Source organism: Orcinus orca, chromosome 12, assembly GCF_937001465.1.
Source record: "Orcinus orca chromosome 12, mOrcOrc1.1, whole genome shotgun sequence".
In the NCBI taxonomy this organism is placed as follows: domain Eukaryota; kingdom Metazoa; phylum Chordata; class Mammalia; order Artiodactyla; family Delphinidae; genus Orcinus; species Orcinus orca.
Window position 1 is genome coordinate 14,355,724 of NC_064570.1, and position 12,870 is coordinate 14,368,593.

The 12,870-nt window shown below is 43.6% G+C and overlaps 1 protein-coding gene across 1 annotated transcript in view; it reads right to left on the bottom strand.

Moving 5' to 3' along the window:
• Positions 1–9,644, bottom strand: part of CCDC170 (coiled-coil domain containing 170) — an 85,734-nt gene extending 76,090 nt beyond the window's left edge. The window contains 1 exon segment of the mRNA XM_049695246.1: positions 9,471–9,644. Within this exon segment, the coding sequence (XP_049551203.1) occupies positions 9,471–9,545 (75 nt within the window). The 5' untranslated portion in view covers positions 9,546–9,644.
• Between the last annotated feature and the right edge of the window lie 3,226 nt (positions 9,645–12,870).

Genomic DNA, 12,870 nt, shown 5'->3' on the forward strand with positions numbered 1-12,870 from the left:
AAATCCTTCTCGCTCTCTCCTTAGAAAACCTCTTATTTCTCTGGCCTTCCTTTATTTATAACTTCAAGAACCATCTAAACGGTGATGAGCCCCATCTATCAGACGATCCCCAGCCCAAACCTGTCTTTTGGGCTCAGGATCCACCCAGCTAACTGCCTTCTGGATATAACGTGGAAAACAGACAGGCCCTTCACACCCAACACGTCTCCAGCTGAGCTCATGCTATTTTCCCCCAATTTGTTCTTTCCCCACCTCGGTGAATGGTACCACACATCCACCCAGTTCCTCCAGCCAGAAACCCGTGCTTTACAATCTCTCCCTCCCAGTTCCAACGCCTCTGTCTTGTTGACTCTCACCCCCAAACAACGACTCACCCTCAACCTCCTCGTCCACCACCCAAGTCTCGGTTACCATAACAGCCGGCACACAGTCTCCCCGACGTCAGATTTATTCCCCACCCTCACCACTCACCTAGCCTCTAGTCCATTTATAGCCAGAGTGATCTTTTCAAAATGTATAAGTGCTCAATATTCCCACGGCTTGAAATTCTCCAGGGACTTCCCCTTGGCCTCGGGACAAAATCCAAACTCCTGGGCTTCCCTGGTGGCGCAGTGGTTGGGAGTCCGCCTGCCGATGCAGGGGACGCGGGTTCGCACCCCGGTCCGGGAGGATCCCACATGCCGCGGAGCGGCTGGGCCCGTGAGCCATGGCCACTGAGCCTGCGCGTCCGGAGCCTGTGCTCCGCAACGGGAGAGGCCACAACAGTGAGAGGCCCGCGTACCGCAAAAAAAAAAAAGAAAAAAAGAAAATCCAAACTCCTATGGAGTCCCACATAACCTGACCCCTGCCTACCTCACCGGCTTCATCTCCCACTACCCTTCCCACCTCACGGTCTCTCCCAACTACACTCCCGCCCCAGTGGCTTCCACGGTTGCCTGAACGGACTTTGCTTCTTCCCATTCCCCACGGTGTGTGGTGGAGAAAACTTACCCAGCACTCCCAGCCCCGATCCTTTGCCTAGCTAACTCCTACTCACCTCCCAGAGCTCAGCTGAAATTTCACTTCCTGGGGGAAGACCGCCCCCAGCACCAAGTCCAGGGGACACTTTCACTCCTTACCTGACCTGACCTCCCTCTGGCACTTGCCACACAAAGGACACCCTCCTTGACCTCTCCGGACTCACACCCCCCGCGCCACCACTCTCCCAGGCAGCTCCCCTTTTCTCTGACGCACCTGGCCCTCCTCTGCCAGTGCCTCCTGTCCTCTACCTACTCCAGCCATGCTTGCCTTCTTCCTTTTTTCAAACTTTTATTTATCACCCCATTTATTATTTACTTAACTATACTGTGAGCTCGATAGTTAGAAACAGCCTCTTCTACTTAGTATCCCGATTTATTACAGGCACGTACTCCCTTTAAAGTCTTATTTCAGTCTTACAGGAAAGTTACAAGAATAATCAAGTATATGCTTCGCTTAGATTCATCAGCTGTGAGAACATTTTGTCACATTTGACTTATTCCTTTCTCTCTGTACATTACAATCACGATAGCCGAATCATCTGGGAGTACTTTGCAGACATCATAGCCTTTAACCCCTAAATACTTCAGCATGTATCTCCTAAGAACAAGGACATTCTTTGCATACAGCTGTCAGATTCAAGAAATTTAACTATGATACCGTATTATTCACCAGTTATCTCGATAATGTTCCTTAGAGCAACTATAAATGTGTGGCATGTATTGTCAGGTATCTTTAGTCTGTTTAATCCAGTTCTCGGCCTTCCTTTCTCTTTCATAACATCAATAACAGGATAAACTGACATATGGCTCCTGACATGAAGCACTGAGAAGTAAACAACGTGTCTCATATAGAATCACCATAAATGCCAAAAGTGATTAACTTGAATCTAAGGATGAGGAAACATGAGGCATACCCAAACTGAGGGACATGCTACAAGCTGTACTCTTTTTTTTTTGCAGTACGCGGGCCTCTCACTGTTGTGGCCTCTCCCGTTGCGGAGCACAGGCTCCGGACGCGCAGGCTCAGCAGCCACGGCTCACGGGCGCAGCCGCTCCGCGGCATGTGGGATCTTCCCAGACAGGGGCACGAACCCGTGTCCCCTGCATCAACAGGCAGACTCTCAACCACTGCACCACCAGGGAAGCCCAAACTGTACTCTTTTTAAACACATTGCCAAGGGCCTGTAGTTGCCCTTGTTATTTCTGAGAACACTCCCTCCCATCATCACCGACAACTCCGCACAGATGGCTTCTCCTTGGAGAGCCCCCCGGACCCACTCCATCCCCATCCCCACCCCAGTCAACCTCCATCCTGTTATCCCACTTCATTGCCTTTTTGAAGCATTTAACACACTTTGAAATTACTTTGTTTATCTATTTGTTTTCTTTTGTTATCTATTTCCCCCACTAAAATACAACTTTTATGAGTAGTGGGACCTTATCTAAAACAGTGCCTGCTTTAGACTAAGCCCTTACTTTTTAACTGCTGAAGGAAAGAATTTCCATATCTTTGGTGCCCTAAGACTCAAAGAACGTCCACCACATGGGTGACTCATGCAATGTAGGATTCGCCAAGCAGAATTTTTCTGGTTCAGGTTACCTCCCAAGTTCTCGTTTTTGCTTACTCCAAATATTCACAAAATTTCAACACCAAGACCTTCCTTTTTGATTCTCCACTCTACCCATTTCATTTACCCTTAAGTAGAAAAGACTTAGGAAAATGTGATAATTATAGTCAGTTCTTAATATTGTTCCCCTTTGCACTGACGTTGAGATTAGTTGATGATGACCTGGAAATGCTGAAAAATACATTTCTGTACAAAGCTAACAGGGAAGGTCCAGGAGGGACAGCACAAGGGTAAATTCAGTCAACAAAAAGGAAGTTATTTCAGTTACTCAGAAATAAAATTCACACATTTCCTTTTATTAGCAATATTTAAAATATTTTATTCAAGCATATCTAAACATGTAGAGATAGAAGCCATAATCAATAGCGGTGCTGGTATCAGTAAGACAAAGAGTGCAGTGTCACTGGTCCACCTCAGCAATGCTTTGAACTTCTCTGACTTACATCAAAGTCACCAAGGCGCCGATTTCAAAGGAAAAAAATTGGAAGCGAAACAAAGAAAAAAAGAAATCTTGGGTAAATAACCTAGCATAAATAATTCCTAGTACAGCAAATGTTACTCCCTTTTTAAATTAAAATTTTTAATTGTCCTTGAACACAGAAAAAGTAAGTCTTTGTAATGAGTCAACTTAACTCAAGTACAAACCAAGAAGCACTCACTATTGTTTCAAATACACTACCCATTACATTTGGCAACATTGAGTAAAGATACACACGACCTTTTTAAAGTATGAAAGGAAAAACTTGCTCTCTGTTTGGGGTTCAAAAAGGTTTCTCCTACCTGTTCTTTGAATGCTTTCCCTCATGCTGCATTCTAAAGCCAGGTGGTCAAAGAATAATTAGATACCAAGAGAAATTAAGTGTTACAGTTAAAATAAAGTTGGATATACAAATGAATTAACTGGTTATCATTCTTTTGTTTTAGCTTTTTATTCTGAAGTAATTTTAGACCCAGAAAAAAAGTTGCAAAATTAGAACAGAGAGATTCTGTTTACCCTTTACCCAGCTTCCCCTAATGTTAATTACATAACTGAAGTCTGCTAAAACCAGGAAATCAACGTTGATGCAATACTATTAACTAAACTACAGATCTCATTCAAACTTCACCAGTTTTCTAATAATGCCCTTTTTATGGTCCAGGAGTCATCTCAGGCTCCCACACTGCATCTAGCTGTCACGCCTCCTTAGTCTCTGCCAATCATGACCTTGACACTTTTGAAAAGTACTGGCCAATTATTTTGCAGAAAATCCTTCAAGGTGGGTTTGTCTAATGTTTTCTCATGATCAGATTGTTATGATTTATTTTTGATAGTATAAAGCTCTTTTTTATTTGAAACAAGGGAAAACATTTAGTTACTTATCTAGTTCAATCCCTACCAATAGAGTACACTTTCTAGGAGTTTGTCCAATTGATTGTTTCATAGTCTAAAGGTATTTATTCCCTTGGTCAAGGAGAAAAAGTCATCCTGTTAACTTTTACAGCCATATCCCGAATATTTTATATACTTTTCTTCTTCTTTATAATGACTTAACCAAGTTTGTATTTTTAGCTTTTTAAATAGTTCCCTTACCAAATTTTTGTCTGGTGTATCTCTCAAATACTAACAGAGGTATGTTAAAAGTGTTCTACTGTAGTTGTGGATTTGTTTATATCTCCTTATAGATTTTTGCTTCTGTCAATTTTTGTTTTATATATTTTGAGGCCATTTAATTAGATGCATACACATTTAGAATTGTTAAAGTTCCTGATGAATAAAAATTTTTATTATTATGTGATAGTGATATAATTTGTGTTATTATTGTGACTTTGTTTACCTCTGGTAATGCTTTTTTGCCTTAAAACTATTCTGTATAATATTATTATGCCTAATAAGCTTTCTTTTGCTTATTATGTGTCTGGTAAATCTTTTCATACACTTTGCTTTCAACTTTTCCACATACTTTTGTTTATATGTGTCTTTCATAAATAGCATATACCTGGATTTTTTAAAAATTCAATGTGACAGTTTTGTTGGTTAACTGAGCATTTAGTCCATTTATATTTATTGTAATTACTGGTACATTTGTATTTCTTTTCATCATCTTTTTTTTTTCTTAGCTTTTTCTGTTTCTTTTTCTCTCCCTTCTTACCTTTTTGGGGAAGCTTTAGGGTTGTTGTTTTTTTCTTTATATCTAGAATAGGAGGCTTCTGACTTAAGTTCATATGAAGATGTGATTAGAGTCAGATCTTTTCTTAAAGTGGATTAAAAGGAGAAAACCAAAAAGAACAGAGCAAATCAGAAGAGAGAGGAAATGGTTCTTTAAAAGGTGGAAAATAGGGACTTCCCTGGCAGTCCAGTGGTTAAGACTCCATGCTTCCACTGCAGGGGACACTGGTTCGATCCCTGGTTGGGGAACTAAGATCCCGCATGCCACACAGTGCAGCCAAAAAAAAAAGAAAAAAAAAGTGGAAATAGATACTACCTCACACCTAGTAGGATGGCTATGAGAGAGAGAGGGAGGGGGGGAGAGAGAGAGAGAGAGAGAGAGAGAGAGAGAGGAGGGGAGAGAGGAGGGAGGGAGGGAGGGAGGAAGGAAGGAAGGGAAGGGAAAATACAAGTGTGGACAAGGATATGGAGAAACTGGAACATTTGTGCAATGCTGATGAGAATGTAAAATGGTGTATCCACTAAAACAATATGGCAGTTCCTCAAAAAATTAAAAATTGAATTACCAAATAATCCAGCAATTCCAATTCTTATACCCAAAAGAATTGACAGCAAGCTCTTGAGGAGATATTTGTACACCCATGATCATAGTAGCATTATTAACAGTAAAACAGTCCAAGTGTCCTTGTACTGATGAATGAATAAACAAAACATGGTATATACATACAATGGAATGTCATTCAGCCTTAAAAAGGGAGGAAATCCTAACGCGTGTTGCAACATGGATGAACCTTGAGGGTATGATACTAAGTAAAGCAAACCAGTCACAGAAGGACAAATGCTGTATGATTCCACTTATATGAGCTGACTAGAGTGGTCAAATTCAGACACAGAAAATAGAATGGCGGTTGCCAGGAGCTGGGGTGACGACGGAATGGGGAGTTATTGCTTAGTGGGTACAGAATGTCAGTTTTGCAAAATGAAAAGAGTTTCAGGGATAGATGGTGGTGACAGTTGCACAATAATGTGACTGTACTTAAGGCCACTGAACTGTACACTTAAATATTAAGATGGTAAATTTTATATGTATTTTACCACAATTTTTTAGAAGTTTGAAATGGTGGGGAAATAAAGGAAAAGTGACTTGACTTCCTTCATAATTATACATGACCAGCTCTATGTCCTTTACTTTAAGGAACTATAGCTGTTGATTTACATTCGCTTCTCAAAACAACCCCATCAGACAGCAATTCTAATTAACCCTTGTTTTACAGAGAGGAATGGAACTTGCTCAAATCCCCAACAATGGTATATACTGGAGCCATAACTTTGGTTCAGGTCTTCCAAATACATGAAAACACTGACACAGCAAAGTAGCTCCGTGTTTGTGGCCTCTGCGTCCAAATCCAAGCGCTTTTCACCAAATGAATGCTAGAGCTTTTTGCTGACTGATGATATAATTTGGTGACATTTTCCAGCTTCCATACCTTATTTCAGATGCATGGCAAAGTTACACTGCTCTGCTCAAAGTGACATCTGTAAATTTCCCCAAAGCATGTTTCTGTCTTCCATGCTTGAGCTGTGACACTTCAATTCACACAATATTGCTCTTAGTATTTGTCACTTTTCATAGCCTAGTAAAGCTCTGCTGATGATAAGCGGTAAATCCAACTTGAGAAAAATGCAGCATTAGATTTGCTGCAGGGATGATACTACAAATGACACAGTCTTGTTATGGGTTATTGTAGACTCTTGATTTTTCATTGACACCAGGGACTGTGTCAGATTCATCTCTGTATCCTCATTCCCTCACACAGATCCTCAGTAACTGACTGCTGATGTGGTCCTGAGGTAAGGATGGAGGTGCCAGGGGTGGTGGCAGTGGTGTTCATGTACGGCAATCTCACAAGTTATAAAGACTAATAATAGCTAATAGATAAAATAGATAAACAACAACAAGGACCTAATGTGGAGCACAGGGAACTCTACTCGATATCCTGTAATAAGCCATAATGGAAAAGAATCTGAAAAATTATACATTATATATATATAAATAACTGAATCACTTTGCTGTACACCTGAAACTAATACAACATTGTAAATCAACTCTACTTCAATTAAAAAAAAGAAAAAGGAAAGAATAAGAAGAGCGAATATTAAGAAGCATTTACTCTGTCACTCTGTTGGGAGCTTTACATATATGAACTGTGAAGCCTCAAACCACACTATGTCATAAGCATTATGATCCCATGTTTCAGATGAAGAAACTGAAGTTCTGAGACATTAAGTAATTTTTTTGCCCAACGTGTCACAGATAAGTGGTATACTCAGGACTGCTTGAACTCAAAGCTAATACTTCCGGTCCCTGCAATATTCTACTTCCTCATACAATTGCATATTATCCCTGCTTTGTATTTTAATCAGTTTTTCAGTGTCATAATGGTGTGGTAGGAAAAGTACTAAACTTTCAAAGAAAAGATATTTAAGTTCCCGCTCCATTATTTGCTAATTGAGCAAGCTATATCATCTGTATAATGGGAAATTTCTGCCTTGCCTATCTGAGTTATAAGATTGTCTCAGATGAAGTATTTTGGAAACTGAAAAAACAATTATAATAAATGCTGGCCTTTTGCTTCTACTTTTATTCTCAATAAAATTTAGGTCTTTCAGGTCAATTAAAATCTTGGGCTTGGTGGATATTTTCCTTTATGTAGGTAGTGAAATTTATCCTAAAAATCTCAATATGGGGGCTTCCCTGGTGGCGCAGTGGTTAAGAATCCGCCTGCTGATGCAAGGGACACGGATTCGAGCCCTGGTCCGGGAAGATCCCATATGCCGCAGAGCAACTAAGCCCATGCACCACAACTACTGAGCCTGCGCTCTAGAGCCCACAAGCCACAACTACTGAGCCCGCATGCCGCAACTACTGAAGCCCGCGCACCTAGAGCCCGTGTTCCGCAACAAGAGAAGCCACTGCAATGAGAAGCCTGCACACCGCAGCAAAGAGTAGTCCCCGCTCACCACAACTAGAGAAAGCCCACGCACAGCAACGAAGACCCAATGCAGCCAAAAAAATAAAATAAATAAAATTAATTTACTTTAAAAAAATCTCAATAAGATTACTCAAAATGATCACTTATTTATTACTAAAACTTACTTATTTTTCCACCTTTAAAGTTGAAAACTCTGGCACATACCACCGGTTTGGAATATCACCAACAGTGGGACAAACTGACATCATGCACCTCTTGCTGTGACACACTGTGACACACCACTTATATAGTATTCCTACCGAAAATCTTACCATGAAAAACAATCAGATAAACCTATTCTGCAGAACAAATGACCTAGAGTCTGTAAAAATATCAGTATTACTGAAGACAAAGAAATGCTGAGGAACTGTTCCAGGTTTACAGAGACTAAAGACACACAAGTAAATATAATGTGTGATCCTGAAATGAAAAAAAAAATTGCAGTAAATGGCATTATTAGGACAATTGGCAAAATTTTAGCAGATAGTGTACATTAGAAAATACTATTACAACAATGCTAAACACCCTGAATTTGATCGTTGCATTTTGGTTAGAGAATGCCCTTGTTCTTAGGAGATACACACTAGAGTATTTAGGGATGAAGGGCCATGAAGCTTGTGATTTACTTTCAATTTGTTCCCCAAACAAATATAAATAATATAAAAATTCTACGTACTCATGCATGGGCTAATATTCTTAATTCACAGAGGATACTAAATAGGGATAAAATATGCAAATGTCCAGTGGAAGAAAAATTAATTTTATTTGTACAAGACGGTACTAGTTTTCCAAAAATATACCAGGAATCAGAAAAATCTAAATGTAAGTAAATGGGTCAGCTGTAAGGCAACAATCAAAGCTGCTGAATATTACAAGTCCTACAGCATGTTGGAGAATCCACCCCATGTTTTGAATTGAAGAGTGTGCCCCAGGGATTTCTGTGGTCAGTACGGCTGGGCTGAGGACACCCTCTGGGGCTAGCAGTTCCGCTGAACACAGTTCCCCTGTGTCTCTGGCAAGCACCCCTGACACACTCTATGCCTGGTGGGCCCCTGGTGCCAGGTCCAGAAGAAGACACTTAACCCAGGCTGAGCCTGAAAGTCCCCAGTGCCTAAGTACCTCATGGGAGTAAAGGAGTAAATGGAGCCAACGACAATCGAATTACTGTTTCTGGAGCGGCTGGCAACCAGGTGGCCAGCGACTTTGCCCAAGACTGGCATTAATCCTACCACCTCAGGCTTTGAAGAAACTGCTCTGAATCACGTCTTAGTAGCTAAGTAGTCTAAGTTAACTGCAAGAATGCTTTGCTCCGGGGGCGGGGAGGGTCTACAGGAGCCAGACACACCGTTTTTAGAACTTAACCCGTTTAAATGGCCAAGAGAAGCAAACTGGTACAACCTCAAAATTCAACAGCATTTCACAAACTCCCGACTTGCCCCTAACTTCCTAAGATTAACCGGCCGCTGGCAATTCCAGTCCCGTTCCGACTACTATCTCCCCACGCCATCGAGAGGAAAGTTTGCTGGCGAGGAGCGCCCAGCACAGTCCGGGCCGCGCAGCCGGGGCCGAGCATCCCCCGCGCCCTCCCGCGTGTAGACGGGCCGCCGGTGCCACCCACGCGCGCGGCCGCGGGCTGCTACGGTACCTCGGGCGCTGGCGACTTGACGCCGAAGGCGGCGCGGCGGGTGGGCTGCGGGCGCCGGCGGCCGGAGCAGCTCATGGCGGCCGGGGCCCCGCTGCGCGCTCGGACCCGCGGGCGGCGGGGAGCCAGGGGGCGCGGGAGCCGCCGGTGCGCGCAGTGCGTCTCCTCGGGCAACCGATAAACACTGCGGCGAGGCCCGGACGCACGCTGCGCCCGCGAGACCCGGAACCCGGGCCTTGCTGCGAGCCGTACGGGCCTCCGAGACGCGCCCGGGGGCGCCTGACCGACCCCGTTCCTCCCGAGGGTGTCCCCCCCGGTGCGCGGCGCAGCGGCCGAGCGGCCACATCCGGCCAGGATGAGGCTCGCACACCCGCCGGAGCGACTGGGGACAGCGGGGCTGGAGGCTGGTCTTCACCGCGGGACTCCATCGCGAGCGCAGTTCCGGGTCTTGTCCTCAGGTCAGGGACAAGTGATAGCCAGGGGTCAGTGTTGACAGGACTGGCGGCGTGCGCTGTCACGAAGGTGAATGAGCATTTATTTAGCGCCCACTGTGTGCCAAGGCTTCTGCGTCTTCCAGCGCCGGGCCGCTTGCTGGGTGTGCAATCCGTGCAGTGGCACAGGCCCTTTGCTCAGAAGGGCCTCACGCTTGGTTTAACTCCCTGCTGTCCCACTCTTGAAATTCTTAGTGATTTTTGAACAAAGGGTCCTACATTTGCCTTTTGTACTGGGATCCGCACATCATGTAGCGTTCTCTCATTCAACCTTCTCAACAGCCCTGCAGGGAAATATAAATGTTAGTAATACTAGTGTTAGAACAGCCATGGCTTCTGGTTATAAAACACTTACATGTGTTCTTTCAAGAGCTTTTCTAACTGCTTTCCAACTAAGATTTCATTACTTAAAACAAGATTATGAAGTGGATATAAGAATGATCCATTTTTAAAGTGAGGAAACAATCACAGGGAAATGAAATAAATTGTCCAAGAGTATACAGCTGGTCAGTGGCAGAATGATGATCAGACCCCAGACCATAAGACTGAAAGCACAGAGAAGGTGAGTAACGTGCCTAAGGTCCCACTATTTGTAGCAGAACCTCAAACTGGAACCCACATTCACCTCACTTCAAGGCCCTTGATGGACCTCCCTGGGTGCTGTTCTAAAATTAAATGAACTCACAGATGTGGCAGCTTTTCTTAGATTCCATCCAACCATCCTACTCTGAGGACTTCTTGGCCTTGAGGATGGCTTTTGATTTTGTTTTATATTTATTTGTTTATTTGGTTGCGCCGGGTCTGGCTCCTTAGTTGTGGCATGCGAACTCAGTTGCGGCATGCACATGGGATCTTGTTCCTTGACCAGTGATGGAACCCAGGCCCCCCGCACTGGGAGCGCGGAGTCTTAACCACTGCGCCACCACGGAAGTCCTTATGGCATTTGATTTTACAGTAACATTGCCACGTATCCAGTCCAGAATCACCTCCATGCTTTCACTTGAACCAACATTAAAAAAAACAAAAAAGTCCTTAATGCAAATGAAAGCTTTCAGAAATCTCCTATTAATAGTATAGTTTGTAGTAAACATGCTTTCAACTTGCAGTTTTTCCTTGCAGTAGAATCACTACACACTTGTCAAATTTTCTTTTTTTTTTTTTAATTTTATTTATTTTTGGCCGCGCTGGGTCTTCGTTGCTGCATGTGGGCTTTCTCTAGTTGCGGTGAGCAGGGGCTACTCTTTGTTGCCGTGTGCGGGCTTCTCATTGCGGTGGCTTCTTTTCTTGTGGAGCATGGGCTCTAGCCGCGCGGGTTTCAGTAGTTGTGGCACGTGGGCTCAGTAGTTGTGGCTCGCAGGCTCTAGAGCTCAGACTCAGTAGTTGTGGTGCACGGGTTTAGTTGCTCCACGGCATGTGGGATCCTCCCAGACCAGGGATTGAACCCATGTCCCCTATATTGGCAGGCGGATTCTTAACCACTGAGACACCAGGGAAGTCCCACTTGTCAAATTTTCAATGAAACAACACTGCCCGAGGAAACACAAAAGCTGATTGAAACCTCAAGTCACCTGGAAGAAAAACTGTCTGAAAAAGTCCCTTCTCCATTAACTCCACGTCCAATTGTTGCAGAATTCAGTTTCATAAAGTCTAATTCTGGTCACTGTGGTCAAGCTTGCAACTCTTCTTCATGACACCAGAGGATATGAATTTACACAGTCTTTAAAAATCGGTGTTGGTGATGAATGTGTTAATTAAAGAGATGGGAGGAATCCTTTCAAAATATAACATACCAAATCACCACTATGCACACTTTTAATATCTTACAGTTTTGTCAGTTATACCTCTATAAAGCTGGAAAAAAACAAATACACACAATAAAAGATTTTAAATCAGTGTTAAACAGATTCTTCTCTATGAAAGCAATATAGTTTTGCAGTAAGTGGGAAAAGAAAAAGTACCTGGCCTGACCCTTCCCTGGACGCCTGCAAACTTTCTGGGATGTCAAGACATGAGCCAAGTGACCCTTCAAGGTAGCACCCGATGATGTGTCCCTTGAGAATTGAAAGGAGGACCCTGCGTCTGGATGTACGTCTGAGCTGGACCCTGGAAGGGACTACAGTTTGGGACTAGCTGGCACTATGGTGATAGAATACGCAGGCTGGCAGTGGGGGGAACTCTGGGTATGATGATAGTTTAAGCAAGGCCTGGGGGGTGGGCACAGTTAGTAAAAATGCACAAAGCACGTTCCAGCCCAGATTACTCACAAAACTGCATGTGTGGGCAATATATTATGGTTTGTAATATCTCGGTACAGACTTCTAGTTTTCTTTATAATGACAACAGAGTCAGGAAGCTGCCAGGTGTGTCACCTAGTCCACCTCATATACCTGCTTCTTTATAGAAGAGGGAGGTTCCTTATGAGATACCAGGCTAGTGTATAGGAACCCTTCAGCTGGCCAAGTTTTTAGCCATAGTTGATTAACAATGTTGTATTAGTTTCAGGTGTGCAGCAAAAGTGATTCGGTTATATGTGTATATTCTTTTTCGGATTCTTTTCCATTACAGTTTATTATAAGGTATAGTTCCCTGTGCTCTACAGTAGGACCTTGGTGCTTATCTATTTTATATATAGTAGTTTAGGCCAAGTTTTTAAACAGCAACAGGACGAAGGCTGCAACCAAAGGAAGATAACAGGGCAACAGGAGGTGGGATACACGGGAGGAGAGAGAGGGAAGGCAAGGAGGCCTGCAGGGGGAGCTGTCACAGGCCAGGTGAGAGGAGGGACCGGCCGGCTGGGGGCGGTCATGTGAGGAGGGGAAGGTTCGGAGGGGGAATCCACTGGAGGCTGAGTTTACCAGCCAGGCTGAAAGCATAGTGAGGCCTGAAAAGCAGTGAGGACATAAAACAGAGGA